Consider the following 21,358-nt stretch of genomic DNA (forward strand, 5'->3'; position numbering starts at 1 on the left):
CATGTTGACAACATACTTCTTCTTAAAAATAAGTAGATGTATAATAATAACTTCCATAAACAATTGATATATATATATATATATATATATATATATATATATATATATAAAAGAATATGTGAGAAAAACTAGTTTAGTGACCGGATCTTTTCTCGAGCTTTAGATTATAAATGAAAGGTTGAAAATTAAAATGTATCAATAAAAACTCCTACACATTTTGTTTACTTGTATCCCATTCTAAACAAATATGTCAAATCCTAAAAAAAAGAATTTAAATAAATCAAAACCCCAATTTCAATTGCAAAGCCCTAAAGTAAATCGTTGTACCACTGCCTTAGTAGACATTCATCCAATTCTATCATTTGAAGTTTTATTCTTCCACACATCTTTAGCCTCAAGTAATAGAAAAATAGAGAAGTCATGTTATTTATTGAAGAAATAACTTATGGCCATTGAAATCATTTAACTAGATGGAGAATAGAGGGAGAGAGGGCGGAAGAGATGGAAAGAGCAAGTTGTAGTGTGTGACTAGGATACCTAGTAGGTTTGTCTTACATGGAGGATGATTTCTAGGTTGAATCAATTTTACGAGGTATTAATAAACACAAGAAATATGCTTAAATTGTTTTTTTTGTTATCTCAGAAAGATACTTCGATTGTTTTATATAAATCTATTCTTTATTAAAACATTCAACTTAATCTTATAAAACATGTTTAGTAAGAATAAAGTTGAATCACAAATAACTAAGATGAGAGAAATATAAAGAGACAAAAGAAACATATATTTTTAATATTAGTTTACAATAGACTATTGATACATATAGCTCTCCTCTTACATAGAGATTTTGTCTTAGTGCAATCGAGAACTCAATTCACTATTTCAATTAATAGCATAAAAATATGATTTAGTCTGTCTCTTCAAATTTTAAGTATTTTTATCTAGCATTTGAGAATTGATTCAAGTGGCACCCTTTTAACTCAGTGTGGTAGTGTAACGCCATGATAACAGGTTTTTTGATCATAAAATAACAATAGTAATATTTCTATTTGAAGTCAAATTGATTTGTTCAATATTATATTAATATTCAGATGTCCTCTTAGTTTGTCTAGACTTATGTGTCTTCTATTGAAAAATTATTTATCTCTTGAGTTGTGTTATTTAATATTAAACTGAGTTTTGTGAAAATGTGTTTTGAAAAAATCTACAACTCTTATTTAACTAATATGCATTTTGAAGGAAGTTGCAACTTGTATATAGTATTTTGAGTTATATTATTTAATTAAATTGTTTTTTGTTTACTTAACCGATCGGATTACAGACTCATATATCTCTTTTACTATTATTTTGTTTTGTTTTTATTGTTGGTTTTATTTCATAGGATCGTCTAAACTTGTTTAATATGCAACATCAAATTTTAATTCTTAAAAAGAAAATAAAGATAAAAATATAATCAAATATTTAAGGGTTAATTAGATGTGATATTTTTTTAATCTTTGAGTTGTTCAGAACTCCAGTTGAGACAATTTTTCTAAAACTCATCTTCACAAACAAATTTATTGATAAAAAATTATTTTTAAATGATTAACTAGATTAACATGTTTTTAGTCTTTTAATTTTTTTTAAGACATAAGTTGTACAACTTGTGGTTTTAGAACTCCTTCTTATAACCAAAATAATAAAATTATTCTTAAATGAATTAACTAGATGTGACATTTTTTTAGTCATTGAATTTTTAAGGCACAAGTTGTACAACTTTATAATCTTAAAACTCACATTTTATAATAATTATTCAAATTAAACAACCTTATTTTCTTTCATCAAAACAACTTTTTATCAACAACAAAACAAATTATCTTTAAAAACAATCAATATATCTGTATTTTTTACCTAAGAACTACATAGCTTTGATTTCTCCATCGTATACAAAAATACGATTGAGCAAGATTGCACTCTTGCCGAGCACAATAACAATTTTTTTCTTCGCTAGTTTAAGCACCTTTTTTTTTAATTTCAATATCACATTCATAAAAAATAATTTATACTTGTATTTATTAATAAGAAGAAAGTAAATATTTTTTAAATTAACATAAATTATGCACAATTAATTATAGATAACTATTTTTTAACGGACGTCGTAGAGTACTGATACCTTTCCTACGCATAATCGACTCCCAAACTCTAAGTTTGGTTTCAAAGACCATATATTTTTTTTAAGGGTTTTCCAACATTTTCTCTATTTTAAATAAACTTCGGCGACAACTCTATTAAATTTGAAAAATACTCAAAATTTTAGGTCACTACACTGATTTACAGCAATTCTAATAATTATCTATTGAGATGATTTTTCATTCATACTTTTCTTTTGATGTGTTCTTGGTTTTTTCAGAATTTATTTTTAACACATTGCCTTTTTTATTCTTTCTCTCTCTCTCTCTCTCTCTCTCTCTCTCTCTCTCTCTCTCACACACACACACACACACACACACACTCAATTGATTGAGTTCTTTTTAAATAGAGAGAAGAAATATCCGTTGAGAATGTTACCGTTGGAGATCTTCAACCATTTAAGTTAAATAAGTCTTTAAGATGTATCAATATATATTTTCATGATTGATTATGTGTATCTTCAATTTAAGAAGGAAGATATCATATGATGTTACTAAATGAGGATGTCACACAGGCTTTCAAACAATTTAACAAAATCAAGATGTTGAACAGAGGATAAACATATGTGTCTTCTTCAAATCATTGACTATTTAGATCGTTGACTTTCTAAAGTGCTGACTCTCATCAGAGTAAGATGATATAATGTTTGTCACAATTATTAATGGCAGACGATCATTTTTTTGACACACTTATTAGAGGCAAATGATCATTTTGTTTAACACACTTATCAGAGACAAAACATTTAGATTGTTGTTTGTATTAACGGATTCACCGAAGGTGCCTTTTAAATGTACTTTCATCATAGTCAAACACAACTTTAATAACTTCTTCAGAGTTACTATTGTTTATTAGATTCTTTTTTCCTTGTTCATAAGAGAACATGACTTAAATCAGAACACAGACTTGTAATATATTGACTTGAACTACATACTGCAATACTTCTTATTGTTATATTACAACTTTCTCTATTAGTATACATAGTTACTAGTTTATTAGGTGATAATATTCTTTATGTTTAGAAACAATTAGATTATTATATCTAATTTACTTGTAGTTTATGATGCCTTAAAATAGATAGTCATTGTAACACCCCAAAATTTTAATATATATTATATATGTATCTTTTTAGTAATTGCTATTATTAAATTAATGATTACTCTATGTGTAAATAAATTAAATTAAATTTTATCACACTTTATTCTACCTAAATAATTATACTCTTCATTTTTATTTAATTGTTTTGACGTGACAATTACATGGGGACTATTTATGATGTCATTATTTCATAAATCGACATTTTTTTATTTGATTAGTTTCGATAATCATGAAATTGATGTGTTAGAAATGTTTGTTTTATTTTGTTATGTGTGAGTGGTATTCTTGTCTTGCTTGATTTATTTTAGTTGATAAAGTATTAGTTGAATTATTTAATTAAATTAGAATTTATATAAGTTATATTGTTTGTTAGTTTTATTTGCGACCAAATAAATACTCAGTTTAGGAGATATTATAGAGTTAGTGAAACCAACCTTTATGTATAAGTGTTTTGAAAATATTTTTGGTCCATCCTATAAAAACAAAAATTAGTGACTTGACTCATTCTTGTACTCTCCTTTATGACAATTCATGGTGTTTTCTTGACATAATGTGCATTAATTCATTTTAAACACCTTTAATTTATTTTTTAAAGGAAGATTATAAATTTAATTATAAGTTTTTTTGTGGAATTAAGAGAGGTGTCATTCTTACACTCTCAAAATAATTTTCTGAGTCGTAAATTCTAATATCTATCGGTGTTGAATTCATTACTGCCTCATGAGCTATTTCTCGTGCAAATTTAGAGGTGTTAAGAAAGAAAGCGCCTAAGGTAAGGGCTTTTCCCCATGCAATGTTAGGCTAGATATTAAATTAATAGTTTGTAAGATATTGATATATGTCTTGATGTCTTAAAAGAAAAATATTGATTTTTGTTTGCCTTAAAGAATTTAACTATAATGTTAAGAAAGAAAGCGCCTAAGGTAAGGGCTTTTCCTCATGCAATGTTAGGCTAGATAGTAAATTAATAGTTTGTAAGATATTGATATATGTCTTGATGTCTTAAAAGAAAAATATTGATTTTTGTTTGCCTTAAAGAATTTAACTATAATGTTATGTTTTTATGAATAATATGTTTGCTTTGATAAACTTAATTATAAAATATCGATTTTTATTAGATATAACATGAGTAATATGTTTGATGTCATATATTTGATGTAAAATTATTATTTTTGTGTGGTTTATGTGTACTTAATTATAAAGTTATGATTTTTATTATGATCTCATGAGTAATATTTTTTTTAAGATATCTTTTATTTAAAGCTTCAATTTTTGTGCTATTTTGTTTCAAAGTTTTGATTTTTAAGAAATCTATATCAGTCTTGGGGGAATTGGTGAAAAGTTTTAATTTTAATTATGATAAGATGATTAAGTTGATTTTTGTGATGTGTTTAACGTCAAACCTTGATTTGTATGACTAAACAACAATTAATCGGAGAAAATTTATAGTAGAAGAAATAAAATTTATATTTGTATGTGTTATTCGTTATTTGAGTTTTGACCTCTATCAATAACACGTTATTAATCCAATTTTATAGGTTATAAAATGAAAGTTATGACTGTAAGACATTTATTTACGTGTTTGTGTGTTATATAATTAGGATAACAAATTTATTGACTCTCGATTGGAAGCGTCCATGAGAATAAAACCTTGATGTCATATGTGATTAAAATTTTATCTTGAATATTTTATATTTTATATTTGTGGTTGCCTAATTTGTGTTTTAAATAGTGATATCTTTGTGGTTGCCTAAGTGGCTAGTGAATTGTGTTTTTAATATTCTATATGTGTGGTTGTCTAAGTGGTATGGTTGGTGATTTGTGTTTTAAATATTGTTATCTTTGTGGTTGCTTAGGTGGTTGGTGATTTGTGTTTTAAGTATTTGTTATCTTTGTGGTTGCCTAAGTGGCTGGTGATTTGGGTTTAAATGTTGTTATCCTTGTGGTTGCCTAAGTGGCTAGTGATTTGAGTTTTAAATAATGTTATCTTTGTGGTTGCCTAAGTGGCTGGTGATTTGTGTGATTATCTATGTGAGTGGTGACATGTACCTTTGAGCATCATTATCATTTCATAACATATCATATGCATCTTTGTGGACGCCTGTGTGGCTGATTTAATTTTTCCCCATTGGTATGGGTGACTTCTGTGTGGACGCCTGTGTGGCTGATTATATCCGGATCATATATGTTTAGGAGCATGCATAACTTGCATATATTTTAATGTTATTTTATTTTGATCTAATTATTTGCTCTACGGTTGCTAGTTGATTTATTTAGATACATTCTATGACTTTTGATACATCTTTAAGAACTATTAAAGAATCAATTTTTTTTAAATCTTTTATTACGCAAAGATTTTATATTCATATTTTATGATTGTTAATTTATTATTTGGATTAATTTTGTTGTGGGATGAACTGACCCCTTACACCAACATTTAGGTACTAATGATTTCAAAGAGTTGCATGAATGATGTTTGATGTTTGATTGGTGCACGCACGTGGGAAAAAGAGATTTTACTTAAAAATAATATTTTGTATTACTAAATTTTTGTGGCACATTGTAATTTACTATTCATTATTAAATTTTAATATAAATGCAGACGTGATATTTCATTTGCTAGAAAAAATTGAATGTCATTAATTTCAGTCAACATTGTTTCTTTTGAATTTCGACTTAAAGAGAATTTATTTTATTTTGGACCATAAATGAACATTGATATAATAATTGGAATATTAATTTTGCAAATTAATAAATAAATAATATTTTAGTAAATTACATTACGTTCTTTTAATGAGAAAAAAAATTAATTAGTTGTTTCTAAAAGAAAACAAATATTTTTCAGTAATATTCGTATCAAAAATTTGGGGCGTTACAGTTATTAATATAAATCTTTGTCTTCTAATTTAATCTACATACTTAAAATCGTCTTATTTAACTTTTTTTTACCTTATCTCAAAGTTTAATATTTATATTGTTTGAACTAAAAATATATTTAGAAATATCTATTTATTTATTTTTGTCATTTTTTTTACTTTTTATTTCTTATCTCTCTTTTCATACTTTATTATTTTATACTCTCTTTAAAATTTTCTTGTCTTTGTAACTTTTTTATAATTTAGATTTAATTATCGTTTTAGTTCCCTATTTTTACATGTTCACCGAATTGGTCTCCCTATTTTAAAATTATTCAGTTTTGACCTCTCAAATTTCTAAATGCAAAAATTATAATATAACATATTTTAAATAATATGATATACAATTTAATAATGTAGAATCATCCAAATAAATTAATTATTTATACGTCATTAATTAAGTTAAAAAAATAATCATGTCTAAAGTTGAAAGGATTGTTTATGATTTTTGTTTTAACATCATGTATGTTAATCATTTCAGCTCATTAGATTATATATCACGTCGTTTAAAATATGTCATGTCATCATTTTTTAATTCAAAAATCTAATAAAGTAATCAAAATTGAAGAATTTTAAAATTGAGACAAATTATGTGAAATGATTAAAATAAAGGGGTAACAAAACTACAAATATCATTTTTTATTTTGATACGATAATCCTCTCTCAATGTTAACAGAAGTTCTTAAAAAAATGATTTGCTTCAATAAGTGGAATTAATATGTGTATTCACAAAGAACTAAATACAATATGAAGTAAACACTCCATAAATACATTATAATCATGACTTTTCATTTCATGCATTATTCTTTTTTATACATCATCCATCTTGCTAAATAAGAAAAATAATCATCTAACATCTTGAGTTCTTTTATCAATCTACAAATGACATTTGCTTTTTCACTAGTTAAAATGTAACAACCAACAACAAATTAACTCGTCTGCAGTAAATAGCTAAGTTTTGCCAAACTTTGTCATTGTATATGGTTTTGCAATTTACATTTATTACAATATTAAATATATTGTCAAAAAAACTTTTTTCCAATATAGGAGATAGGAGATTCCAAAAAATATTGTTTTATCCAATTGTTCAATTGACCATAACCTTGTGGTCTTGAAGCAACACTAGTTATAACTTCAACTTTTGGTATATCTTTAAGTCAGTTCCAAATTTGTTTAGATGTCAATCGAATGAGAGGTCTATAAGTTTCAATATTACCCTTAACAAATGCATTTTTATTCCATCTAAATGCTCATTAGGCAAAAATCTAGAATGTGAGTCAAATCAAAATGTCTTCCCCCAAATTTCAATGTAAAGGTCTTAATGTCCTCCGTACAAATATGACATACTAATTTACCGCATGTTCTCCGTCTAACAACATCTCATAAGTAGGGAAGTTATTAATAGTTCACTTCAAAACTACTCTCATAATAAAATTTTTATTTTCGAACAATATCATATAGTAAAAACATAATCTCATAAACTCTTTAAATCATCAATCGACGATTGAAAATAAATATTAATATCAATAGTGAGATTAGATGGTCCAAGTATTATAATAATTAATCACATATAAGGTTTGAATATGCACGTATCTAGAGGAAGATTGTAGGAGTGATAATAACGACCCAACAAAAATAAAGTTTAGTTAAAGTATGAATGTAATGTGTGAAACCATCGTAGTATAACCCTAGTCATATAATGAAGGGATCTTATGCAAAATTAGGATGTACTCATTAAGTGCTTCCGTGTTAGACAAACGTCACACTTCACATGAAGTTTTTCTATTTTCTTAATATCATGTCATTGTGCTTGGAGTTTGCAATGATACATACATTCTTTACTAACTTAATACAATAAGCAAATAGAACATTGCTTTTATAGATGAATAAGAAATACATTACACTTTTCCTTGCTTCTTCCGTGCTCAACTTATTTTACTTCTTATTATTTATTGATGAATACGAAATACCCTAATGATCACTATTATAAGTGGCAATAACTATTTTTACGATTATTAAAAGAATTAATTAAATGCAATTAATTTTTTAAATTTAATATAAAATATAATCTAAATTTACTAAATTGCTCTTTTAAGTTTCAAACACTAAACTACTAACATTAAATTTTTGTTATTAAAATAAAAGTATATTAGAAATGCTAACATTAAATGAATCAACAATAATTAACTTTTACTTATTACAATGATCAATGTTTAACGTCATTTTTTTTTGTTTATAACAGTGACCTAGCAGTATATTACAATTTTACTTTTATAAATCCAATATCCTTTACATATTTTATTGTACATTCAATCCTTAATATCATATCATTTTTTCAGATGGTCTTCATTTAATATTCAATAATATAAAATTCTCAATAAAATCATCAGGAAATACAGTAAAACATTTGAGTACTGTCAAATTCTCAATAATCAACTTTTCATTTTGAGTTTAAAAAAACTCATAAATCATTATTTATTCACTAAAGACAAAAAGAAAAACACATTTTTATATCCATATCCATATCACTGAAGAAAAAACTCAGCAAAATGCAGACACTGCCGCATTGGCCTTGTTCCTGAACTCAACTGCCCGGAAAACGCAGCCGGAGTTGCTCGTCGGCCACCTGAAAACAGTGACAAAGTCCGTCCAGGTTTTCTTAATTATTATTATTATTATTATTATTATTATTAGTATTTTTTTCTTCCGGATTTTCGTTCCCCGTAGCGCGGAATGGTGCGAATCAGCGTAATTTACGGCGGCTATCGCCGACGCTGCAAAAGAAAAAGTACGCGATGCAGTTAACAGCATAGTATGTAATTTGAGTAAAAAGTATATGGCGCAAAATAATTTATGAATTAATTTGTGTTTTTACAACGTAGGGTTAGCTAAATCTGATTGACAGAAATGAATAGTGCTCAAGTTACAGCATTCCAGTTTGGGATTTGTTTGAAAAATATAGTTCGGAATGATTATACATCATGTGTTTTACCACCAATGAGTATCAATGCTTGCCATCGGATTCAGATCATTAGCACAAGAGATAAACCATCATTTCACCCCCTTTTGAAATGTCGGAAACCTCTTCTTGTTTGCTCCGCCGGTGGAAAAGGAATGATGGAAAATAATGACGAGGTATGTATTGTTACTTCTTTTCAGTTTAAATTCATCTTTTTTTATTGTTAGAGAAAAAGGACCATGCATTGTTGGTGTTTAAACTAATTTTACACAGACAGATAATAAAGACTATTGATTTTGTTATCTCACCACACGATTATATCTGTCATCATGAAATAACTACTCAATCAATGACTTATGTTGGATGTCAGTGTAAAACTATTAACACTGACAGTGCATGTCTGTTAAATTCTTTTTGTTATTGTTATTTTGTTGCTATTTTATCTAAAAGAAGCATTTATTAAGAAATTATGTAGTGTAAATATTGAAGGGGATATAAATTGCTATAATAAAGAACCTAGTGTATGAAAGCATGGGAGATTATCAATAATTTTTAGAAATCATGAACCTCTGTAAAGTAAAGGAGAACTTGTAGTGGTTGGATATTCAGGGAAGGAATCTGAGAGCACCCAAGATTCAACTAGGGATGCCAATTTCTAGGATGGAACTCGGTACAGAGAATCAGTTAGAGCATAGAGAAGTATAGATGTAGGAGAATATATGATTGAGTTATTTCCAATGGTCATAAGGCGTAACAGCATTGCACTACTCATGCCACCTTATCTATTATGTATGCAAATTAACAAAACAAAGCCTAACTATAAAAGGTAAAATCCCCTTAGTCAATCGCAGCCATCATGCACAAAAAAATATGGCATCACATATTAGGGTTGTCGCCGTAGCGCCGTTCGTGGTGGTTAATTGCGGAGATTTTGCAAACCAGAACGGCAGAAGAGCTGCTACAGTGATTTAAATGCAAAATTTTGCAACTTCCCTTGTTCCACCATATTCTAACCAGGCTTGTTTCGTACTCACCTTTTGGAGAATTAGGATCATGAATAGATGGAGGCAATTGGGTAGCAATGGCTGTTAGATCCTTGCAAGGTTTCAGCTGGTAGACATGGAACACATTGTGGATATCAGTAGAGGGAGGGAGGTCCAAAGGTATAGCTGTTAAGCAGTGTTGCCAATCTTGTCAAGAATCTTAAAAGGGCCATAATAATTTGAAAGTTGCCTGTGGAAAGCTTGTTTGCTAATTGAGAATTGCCCGTATGTTTGGAGCTTAAAGTAGACAAAATCCCCAATGGCAAAAATCCTATCACTTTTGCATTTATCGCCTGTTGAGTCATACAATTATGTGCCCTTAGCAAATGGAATTGCAGAAGCCGAATAACTACTTTTTTAGAAGTCAACGTTTTATCCACCATGGCATTATTAGGCGCCTCACCAGGAAGGTGAGTGGGTGGTGTTTGGCCATATACAACTTCATAAGGAGTGGTCTGGATGGAGGAGTGAAAATTGGTATTATACCACCATTTAGACAAGGCAAGCCATTGAGACCAAGAAGAAAGCTTCTCTGAGCACATGCACTGGAGAAGAGTTTCAAGACACTTACTAACCAACTTCGTTTGGGATTTGCTTGTGGGTGAATTGAAGCAGTGGATTTGTTTCCTTTGATCTGAAAAAATTCAGTCCATACCTTGCTAAAAAAAATTGTATCTTTGTCGCTGGTAATGGTTCTAAGCTTACCATGGAGCTTGAAAATGTTGTCTAGTAAGAGTTAAGCAACATCAAGAGCAGTATACGGGTGAGAAAGGGCAAGGAAGTGACATAGTGATCCACCACCACCAAAATCACTTTTTACCACTAGAAGTGGGTAAACCTTCAATGAAATCCAAACTAATTTCTTCTCAGACTTTTTGTGGAATAGACAAGGGTTGGAGGAGACCCGAATAAGCAGCCAAGTCGGGTTTACTCCTTTGACTGACATCACAATTCCTTACATACTATTGGATGTCTTTATGCACGTCCTTACAAAAGAGTAATGACCTAGCTCTTGCAGCAGTAGTGTCCCGACCAAAGTAAACTACCTATGGGAGAATCATGTAACCGCTGAAGAATGAGAAGTTTCAGCTGCCGGTCAGAGCCTAAGACCAGCTTACCCTTCCTTCCGAGTTCCTCTCCGTGCAAGGTAAACTTGGGATGTGAAGTAGGGTGGGGTTAGAAAACCAAGACGCCTGCATCTGCTCCAAGAAACCTGTTTGGGCATTGTCCAGAAGCATGGGCAGAAGCTCAGCCCCAACCTTTCTAGATAAGGCATCTGCAACCTTGTTTTCCACTCCTTTGTAATGAATTTCAAAATGAAAACCCATTAACTTGGACAGCCACACTTGCCGGAAAGGGGTTTTCAACCTCTATTCCTTCATAAATTTAGTACTCTTCTGATCGTTTTTTATAATGAAGTGTCCACGGAATAAACAAGTACCCCATTTTTGGATGGATAGATAGTAGCCAATAATTCGCTCTTATAGATTGACATAGCTTGCTGTTTTGGACCTTGTTGATATATGCCATTGGATGCTTGTCTTGCAAAAGGACAACACCAATCTCTCGGCCAAAAACATTAGTATCAACTACCACAAGTTTTAGTGATCAATGCCTACTTTAGAGTCGGATTAGCCTCAATTGAAGTGGTAGTCAAAGTGAACCAATCCTGCTTCAACATCTAAGTTAAGGGCTGAGCAATTTTCTCACAAAGCGCCTATAGTAGGTAGCCAACCCAAGCAATTCTCTCAACTGCCTCTGCTTGACATTGGTTGGTTGGGGCAAATCTGCCACAGCCTATATCTTTGATGGACCAGTAGAGACCCCGTCTTCAGTGATAAAATTCTCAAGGTATTCCACTTTAATAGTGAAAGATCATTTCTTCTTGTTATGGAATTTGCTGGTCTCTCATGGTCTGATGCACAAGTCTAAATGGTGCACGTGATCCTGTAATGCAGGGCTGGAAACTAGTATGTCATCAAAGAAAATTGCCACATATTTTCTTAGAAAGGGTTGGAAAATGTGATTTGTCAAGGCTTTGACAAAGTCATGGAGTTCGTGAGACCAAAGGGCATAACCTAATATTTGAAGTGCCCAACACGAGTCTTGAATACAATTTTATACGTATCACCAGATTCTATTCGAAATTGATGATACCCCAACCTTAAGTCAAGCTTAGAATGGAACCGCCCAATTCATCCATCAAGTTTTCAATGAGAGGAATAGAAAACTTGTTCATAATAGTATGCTGGTTTAGTCTTCTGTAATCCACACAAAGGAACCAAGAACCATCCTTCTTCCAAACAAGGACAGTGGGATAGGCAAAAGGACAGTTGTTGTGTTGGATGGTGCCTTGTTGACTCAACATTTTATCCACCAACTTGTCCACCACATTCTTCTAGATAACGGAATATCTATAAGGCCGCAAACTAATAGGTTGGGTGCCTTTTCAAAGGGAATTATGTGATCAAAGTCGGGCCTGGGACAGGGTAAAGTGTAGTGGAGGGTTCTCCAAAAACATTAGCATAGTCGTCATGTAAAAGAGAAATCCCAGGAGGTATCTAATGTTGTTCAACTAAAGGAAGATGACAGGTAGGAACCTCCAAGCAGTGTTGAGTTGGCTCAATGAATAAAAACACATCTCAACACCTTGTTGTACAGCCTGGGAGAATGATTGTTATTAATGAGATTGATGTTAGTGGACTTAGACAAACTTGTTGCCTTTAATCGCAAAATCCATCTATAATTTGGAAAAGTTCCAAAGTATTGGCCCCAAGGATTTGAGCCACTAAATTCCAAGAATCAAATCACAACAAACAAGAGGCCGCACAATGACCTAAATAATGAACTCAATTTGCTGCAAAAACCAGTTGAATCCTCTATGAATGTAAGGAGCCTCCATCTTTGTCTCGCTCCCTGCTGTCACAGCCATAGGGGTAATAGCTTCAAGCTTACATCCTAACTTCTGAGCTAATTCTAATTCCAAAAATTACGCGTGCTTCCACTATCAAATAAAATTAAAATTTGCAAATTGCAGCTGCTTTTTGTTATGCATATCATTAACTCTCATGGTCGGGTAGTTACTAATGTCGATCATAACATTGAGGAATAGTTGGGTGTTTTTGAATTTCTGAATCGGTAAGGCTTAATACTTCTGTTTTCTCTGCGATATTGGGGTCCTAAGCTTTGTAATCCTCCTAATCCAATTCCATTACTAGCAGTTGAGAGCGTTTGTGTTTGAGTTGATGGCCAAGGGTACAGCGTTCGTTGCAGAACATGCATAACCCTTTGGCTCTTCTCTCAGCCATTTTATCTGTAGAGTAGGTGCAAGGGGTTCAACTGAACAAAGGTTTAGACGGTGGGTGCTGGAAGATAAGGTAGTGGGTGAAGGGCTTTTGGGAGGGATAGTGAGCAACTTGACAAAAGGGAGTGAACCACAAGTTAGGAATGTAGGGTTGGGTGGTTTGGTAGCTTCATATAATTTAGCGATCTTGGTCGCGTGAGGTGGGGTTGAACATGCGTACTTGCATTTGTGGGGAGTGTTCCAGCCAAGAGAGGAAAATGTTGAGGGCATGTTCATGAGGAAGGGTTACTTGAGTTAGAGTGAGTTCGAAGCTATCCACATAGTCCTACTCCTTGCTGGTTTTTTTGATGCCAATTAGAGACGAAAGAGAATCTTTTTACGCCTCCCCAAAATGCGGAGTAACATCAATGATATACTGAGAACATCTGGGGTAGATGTCGAATTTGTAGCACATGTAGTTGAGATGCCACTGGAAGGCGCAATAATTGTACGCAATAAATGGATAGATGTAAGATGAACTTTGGATTCTAGTGGAGTCTCACTGAGGGGAAATAATTGTTCGCACTGGCAAAGCCACTCCTTCATGCATTTTCCATCAAAGCAGGGAAATCAATTTTAGAAATCCTGGCGGCGTATGCGGTAGCCAACTAGGCAACTGAGGGGGGGCGTGTTGCTTATCGTGAGGTTGTTCATGGCAGTTGTCGGAAGAAGAGTCATTGTTGTGTTGTTGGGAGGTCAAATTCTGTAGCATGTTGCAAATTTTGTCCATGCTAGTGTTCATTTGATCAAATTTGGTTTGGTTTTCAAACTTAGCATCCACTAGTCACTTGGCCATAACTTGCTTAAGCTCGGTCATTGACTCTTGAGAGCAGGTTGTATATCGTTGCACCAGATTGACGCTACTGATACCAATTGTAATAGTTGGTTATTCATGGGAGGAATCCGAGAGCACCCTAGATTCAAGTAGGGATCCTAATCTCTAGAATAGAACCATGTACATGGAATCAGTTAGAGCAGAGAGAAGTATAGAGGTAGTAGAATATACTTCGAAAACAATGATTGATTATTTCCACTGACCACAAGGCCTGTAAGTATGCAAGGTAGTTAATATGCTAGCAGCATTCTACCTATGCTGCCTCATCTATTATGTATGCAAATTAACAGAACAAAGCCTAATTAGGTAAAAGTAACTGATTGTAGTATGCAAAATGCACTTACTGTAACACAACTACTCTTTTAGTCATATTTTAGTTTGGATATTCATCTTCCTTTGTGTTGCTAACATTATAAATGTAATCAGAATTCCCCATGGAAATCTATTACAAATGCTACGGAAAAATTTAAGGGGCAATCAATAGAAGATGTATTACGAAAGCAAATCCAAAAAGGTGAATATTTTGACAATGGTGGAAGTGGAGTAAGGCCACCAGGGGGAGGCGACAGTGGGGGCGGCGGTGGCAGTCCCGATGGCACTGCTGGACCTGAAGATGAAAGTTTTCTTGAAGATGATACTCTCCAATTGATTTTTGCAATGGGTGCCTTAATATGTCTGGTACACTCTCTCTCTGTTTATATGTGTAGTACATGTCGATAACTCAGGAGTCTCAAGCATTCTTTATTTTGTGCACAAAACTCTGAATTTTGAAAACTGAAAGGAGAAAGTTTTAAGTGGAAATAGCCAAGTAAAAAAGGGTTATACTTAATGTTTCTGATTAACGGAGGAAGACTTTCGAATCACACTGCATTAGCCGAATGTAAATCACTGATAATAGTAGCTAATTAGTGAAGTTTTTAGGGTATATGAGGCTTTTGAGCATGAAATTTGTTCATTTGCAAACTTATGGTAGGAGGAGTTACCCTTGACATGATTAATAGAGTAAATAGAATATAGGCCATTCTCATTACTTAATGCTCAAGCTCTACATTATTTTCCAGTATATCTATCTCCTCATAGGCAAGGAGATTCTAAGGACAATTGCAGACTATTTAAGGTTTCTACTTGGCGGAGGTCGATCTATGCGACTGCAGAGTTTCATGAGAAAACTGGGAAGATGGTACAAGAGTATGAAGAAGCGGACGAAAAAGACTGATGAGTACTGGTTGGAGAAGACCATTTTGAATACTCCGACATGGTATTATGATCCTGAGGATTTTCGTCAAGCTGTCAAGAATTACTATGCATCAGATGCAGATGAATAATTTTTACTGAGTTTGTAGCATCCTCTAGTGTTCCCCTTTTGTTTGTGTTCTTCCCTTGAGCACAATGATTCTTTCTCGACTCTGTATCATCCTGTTTTCAGTGTATTGTCTTTCCTAGCATTTGTTTTGCCCTCAGTTATATAGAAAAGACAGTTGTAAGGCTATTTGTATGAACTTGACCTGTTTCTCTATTAACAATTGTAGTACCATTCTAAACCAAACAAGGGGTTGACCTAGTGTAGCATAACAAAGTTTGTAATTTAAATGTAACTTTTTTTCATAAATAGTCAATCCATAACGATAAAGCGAACACTTCTCTAGTACTTATTGTATGTTTGGTTGTGCGTTTAAATAACTAACATCACGTCCCAATACCATTTATACCTTGATTTTATGAAACTAAGTATTGTAGCTTCTGTTGTAACGCACGTTAGCGGTAACTTGTCCGTAAGACCAAACACTGGCTTATTCTGCTGTTGCAAACTAGATAGATTGCATTAATTGGCATTTATACATCCAATTTTTAGAAGACATATTAACATGGATCATGAAATTTCATTTACTCAGGTCTTCCAGAATTTGTTTGGTCTCTGATTAAATATTTTAAAATGGGTTTCCATTGTTATTATTTGTTTTTTTGTTCCCGTATAATAAAACAGTCTCACTGTGTATTTAAAAGCAAAAATGAGGTTCACAACTGTAAACAAGTAAACAGAAAATAATGGTGCAGTAGACTTTTGGTCGTAATAGTTTCGAAATAAATCATTTTGTAAGATGAATTTGAATAGAAGTATTATTTACTCTAATCCGCTCATTGTTCAAAATAATATTATTATAAAATTTTATTTAAAAAACTATTAAAATAATGATATTCATGCACCCAAGAGCCGTGCTCGACATGTATTTTCCTTGGTTGGAAAGTGTGATAAGGTTGTTTTGAAGATGCATGAATTTGAAAGCAATAGTTTTGGTAGATTCTTGAATTTACGTGCCGGGTCCCTTGTATTTTTGGTAATCACATAAAATTATTTGTTGCTAGATGTTGAAACATTATTAATGAAACTTTAATTGTGTTATACCGTTAAGATAAAAAAAGATTACACTATTAATATATTATAATTATTCATGATTATGATTTTAGAGATATATATCTTTTTAAGTCATTTACAAATAATAAGTGACAGTATGATATGAATTCAGATATTTCATTTGAACTAAATCTAATGTTTGCTATATTTAATTTCTTATCTTTGAATATAATTATTCCACTTGTGTCTTTTAAGCCAAATTTCAAGTTCAAATCTTATAAGTATAAAAAATTGTGATTAGAAGAAAAACTCCATTAAAAATATATTTCATATCGATAACATGATTAATAATAAAACTGCAGATCCAATTAAAAAGTCAGTGGCGTAAGTTGGGTGAATGATCAATGATACTTTATTGACTTGTGATTTTGAGTAATACAATATTCAAGTATAATTAGTTAAAACTTTAATTTATACATATTATCAATATAAATTTTACACATATGTCGAACCATCTAATTATTTTTGACAAAAAAATCATCTAATCGATAAGTTTAAAATATGAAGCACTTCTTTTAATAAAAAAATATGCATGAAACACTTCTTAATCAAAACTAAGTGATTACCTTTTTTTATTGTAGCTACAACCAAATGCATTATGAAACCTGGATCTAACATATTTGATTGAATAGAATGCAAATAAACGACCTATCCAACGGTTGATATTTCTTTGAATATATCGACTAAAAAACAAAGATTAAAAGTTACATAAAAATTTAAGAAGTACATAAATTTATTACTTTCTCTATATGGCACAGAAAATTTATTGGTTTAAAGAAACTACAAAAAGAAAAGGATAATAAGTATATATGATCAACAAATTGGGATCACATATTAACCAAAGCATATGGAACATGTTAAACACTAAATTTTGAGTACTAAATTCTCTTGCCTCTTACCTTATACATGTATTCTTAATAATCAACGATAATTCTTCTAGTCATATGTTGAATTTGATCACCAAAAGACTAGAAAGCTCAACAAGCAAACCAAAAGTGGCAAGAAAGCGGCGAAACTCCCACGGCCAGCCGGGGCAGCTCCTCCGCTGAAATTCACATCGACCGGATACAAGTTCCCCGGCGGTCCGGTCATGTATATGTATGGTGTTGATGGTGGTGGAGGACAATACACTGAGGGTGATTTTTTAGGTGAAGGTGGTGGTGGTGAATAGTACACTATTGGTGGCGGTGACGGCGATGGTGGTGGTGGTGATGGATATATTAATACTGGTGGTGGTGGTGGTGAATTGTATATTATTGGTGGTGGTGATGATATTGGAGTGTAACCACATGGTGTGCAATTCTCATCAAGTTTTCTTGATTCTATAGCTTGAATTGGAATAGTAACAAAAATAAGCAATAAGATCCAATTGAGGATCCTTAATTGTATTTTACTTTGAGGAACCATGATGGTTTTGGTTTTGATGGAAATTAATGATGATTTAAATTTTTGGTTATGGTTTGAAGTGAGAATTGTATAGGAAGATATGAGATGATGGATTAGAAGAAAAGTGGGGATAGTAAAGTATTTCTTACGTTGTTAGGTGCATATGGAAATTATAAAAGTGTGTATATAGGTAAAAGGGCCTTTTGGGATTTAGAATATTTAATTATGGTTTGAGGAAATTTGGAGTGAGGGACACTTGTTCTAATTGTCCTTTATTGGAGAGGTCTATCTTTTGGAATATAAACTTCATTAGCATGTGGCTGTTGTATAATGTGGGCCCCACCATGAGCAAAACTCCACCTTCCATTACACCTCAATATCAATAATTAGCACTAACCTTGGCTTCTTTTGATGGTTGAATTTTGGCACAATATTAGGTTTAAATCTTGCATCAAATAACCCCAATATTTTTTTTTTCTTTTTCTATATATTAATGATCTTCTCAATTTCTAACAAAAAAATAGACCACAGTTACTATTTTATTTTTCTATTTGCATAAATTATTTTGTCAATATATTAAAACCCTTTTTTTACACATGAAAGCTTCACATATATTATCATCCATTTAATTTGGATACCTTTAATATAATTTAATTTAAAGATAGCAATAAGCCAATGGAGGGGCGCACTCCTCAAATAGAGGAACACCCTAAATATATACTCTCTAAAATGAAATATTTAAAAAAAGTTATATAAAATTGATATAATTGATTTAAATTTTAATTTACATACGTAAATTTTTTTTTAAAAAAGTTTTATATAATTTTAAGAGAGAGTAGTCTAAGATACTCTCATTAATATAAATTTTTTAATTTTGATTGAATTTCAAATAATTTAACTACTTTAAAATGGATTCTACTAAATCCATGTGAATTAAGGATAACTAGAGGTAAAAAAAAAAATAGGTTATAGTAATATCTAAACTTGATTTAATATAAAAAATAAAGATAGAAGTCTAGCTTCTATCATTTTAACCTTTTTGAAAGTTTGATATGCTTTATTAACCTACTTAAATAACTATTTTATATTAATTTTATTAAATATGTAATTTAATCTTTTTTAAATAAACAAATGATTCAATAGATTAATAAGAATAAATTCTATTTTAAAATCTACTATCACATTTTAGAACATCAAATTTTATATGATATCTATTGAAACTTTTTTATAAAATAATTTTTTTTTCTTTTAGAATTCATGTTAGTCGGCTTGGCGATACCTATTTACAAGATTCCATCCCTAAATATAGCTCATTTAAATTTTAATTAATAAAAGAAAATAAATAAAAATGATTTTTACTCAAAAAATATGTTTTTTTACTATAACTCAAAATATGTTGAAGAGTGTGGTTTCCACATTAAATATATCATTATATTGAAACAAAAAATACATTAGGGAATCTTGGCTTATAAAGGAGATAAATCAATACTTCCTTTTCTTTAAAGTGGAGAAGAAATTTTTGGAACTCTTTTATGCATATTCTATTTTTTTTGTAAAGATTCTATCACTTCAAATGGTCCATCACACCACATGGTTTTCAGAGAAAATTACTTATTAGCCTAATCATTGACCATAATGTTATAAAATTCAAGAACTTTCATAACACTTCCTTTTGAAAGATAGTATTCTATGGTACGTTATCAGAAAATTAAAATATTTTTTGACGGATCAAAAAAATCAAATATATATAAAACCAGTTAGAGCTTACTTGTGCCTCCTATAAAAGAAGAAGAAAAAATCTTACCTTCTATCTTGGATCAATTGTTTAAAATCATTATTATTATCAAGAAATATTTTTAGTGTTTATAAAATTTTAATTTTAGTCTTTACAAAATAAAATTATAATTTTAAATTCTTTTAAAATTATCATCTGTTAATTTTAATCTTTACTAAAATGTTAACATATATTTTTAATGATTTTTTTATAAATATATTTACGATATTATAAAAAATTTATCCATAAAAGATCAACTCAAAATTTGATTGTTGGGTCTATATTTTTGTTAATTATAATTTGAGATTTTTATATTTAATTAACTTCAAGTTAAAAAGTTATAAGTTTTTGTAGAATAACTTTTTATAATGTTTTTAATATATTTGCAAAAAAAATCATTAAATTTCTTAAAATTAAATATGTTTTATTTTTATAGGAACTAAAATTACTTGTTTGATAATTTTATAGGAATTAAAAATTATATATTTTATTTTATAAGGACTAAAATTAAAAGAAATTTTTTTATAAAAATTAAAAATATATTTAACCTTTATTATTATTATTATAGTTAAATAAGTTTTTAGTCCTTGCAAAGAATTAATATTTTACTTTTAATCTTTATAACTTTTTTTTCAACTTTTAGTCCTCGAAAAATTCTCTATATGCATTTTAGGTCCATGATGAGAAGTCAACTGAACTTCACCAATGAGTTTGTAGGTTTTTTTATTTTTGTTCCTTTATTTACTTTAATTAAAATGGAATATAAATAAAATTAAATAAAAAAACTAATAATAATTAAATAAATAAATAAAACAAATAGTGTTTTCCATATGGCATCTTTCGGTGGTCAAATTCAGATGACTTTACATCAAATGTCAAAAACATGAAGATGATATTTAGAGGACTAAAAAATAGAAAAAATAATTATGTAAAGATTAAAAATAAAATATTTATATTTTATAAGAATTACAAACTTATTATTATTATTATTATTATTATTATTATTATTATTATTATTATTATTATTATTATTATTATTGACTAGATAAATATTTAGTATCTACTTAAATAAGTAGCTTCATTGAAATATTATAATTAAAATAGTAAAATATTTTATTTTATAAAATTTACTTGTTTTATAAATAATAATAGTTCTTTAATTTAGAAAAATAAAAATTTAATCGTATAAACTATAGTGTAAAAGAGTATAGAAATTTTATAAAACATAAAAAGAACAAAAATGTATATCAAAACCAAATAAAATTTGAAATTGTATAAATTACAAAAATACAATTAAACATATCCTACGAGTATTTAATCTTTGAGTCAAAAAAGAAATCCTGCAATTATTTAATGGAACAGTCTCTATTTTTATTTATCTATTATACATATTACTAAAACATGGATATGCATAGAAAAATGAAAGGG

The 21,358-nt window shown here is 30.1% G+C and overlaps 1 protein-coding gene across 2 annotated transcripts; it reads left to right on the forward strand.

Annotated features, from left to right (window-relative positions):
* Positions 1-8,678: 8,678 nt before the first annotated feature.
* Positions 8,679-15,994, forward strand: LOC101503069 (uncharacterized). Of its 2 annotated transcripts, none has more exons than XM_004498251.4 (4): positions 8,679-8,820; positions 9,060-9,312; positions 14,784-15,035; positions 15,419-15,994. In XM_004498251.4, exons 2-4 carry the CDS (start codon positions 9,085-9,087, stop codon positions 15,680-15,682), a joined length of 744 nt encoding a protein of 247 aa, XP_004498308.1. In that variant the 5' UTR covers positions 8,679-8,820; positions 9,060-9,084; the 3' UTR covers positions 15,683-15,994. The 2 variants fall into 2 exon arrangements, with proteins under 2 accessions (XP_004498308.1, XP_004498309.1); XM_004498252.4 differs by having other exon boundaries at positions 8,691-8,830.
* The last annotated feature ends 5,364 nt before the right edge of the window (positions 15,995-21,358 follow it).

Source organism: Cicer arietinum, chromosome 4 (genome assembly GCF_000331145.2).
Source record: "Cicer arietinum cultivar CDC Frontier isolate Library 1 chromosome 4, Cicar.CDCFrontier_v2.0, whole genome shotgun sequence".
NCBI lineage: Eukaryota > Viridiplantae > Streptophyta > Magnoliopsida > Fabales > Fabaceae > Cicer > Cicer arietinum.

Excerpts from the sequence above, each read along its gene's own strand:
- LOC101503069 (XM_004498251.4), top strand. The coding sequence starts at position 9,085 with ATGAATAGTGCTCAAGTTACAGCATTCCAGTTTGGGATTTGTTTGAAA. Across the intron at positions 9,313-14,783 it reads TGATGGAAAATAATGACGAG|AATTCCCCATGGAAATCTAT; the intron begins GTATGTATTGTT and ends AAATGTAATCAG. Across the intron at positions 15,036-15,418 it reads TGGGTGCCTTAATATGTCTG|TATATCTATCTCCTCATAGG; the intron begins GTACACTCTCTC and ends ATTATTTTCCAG.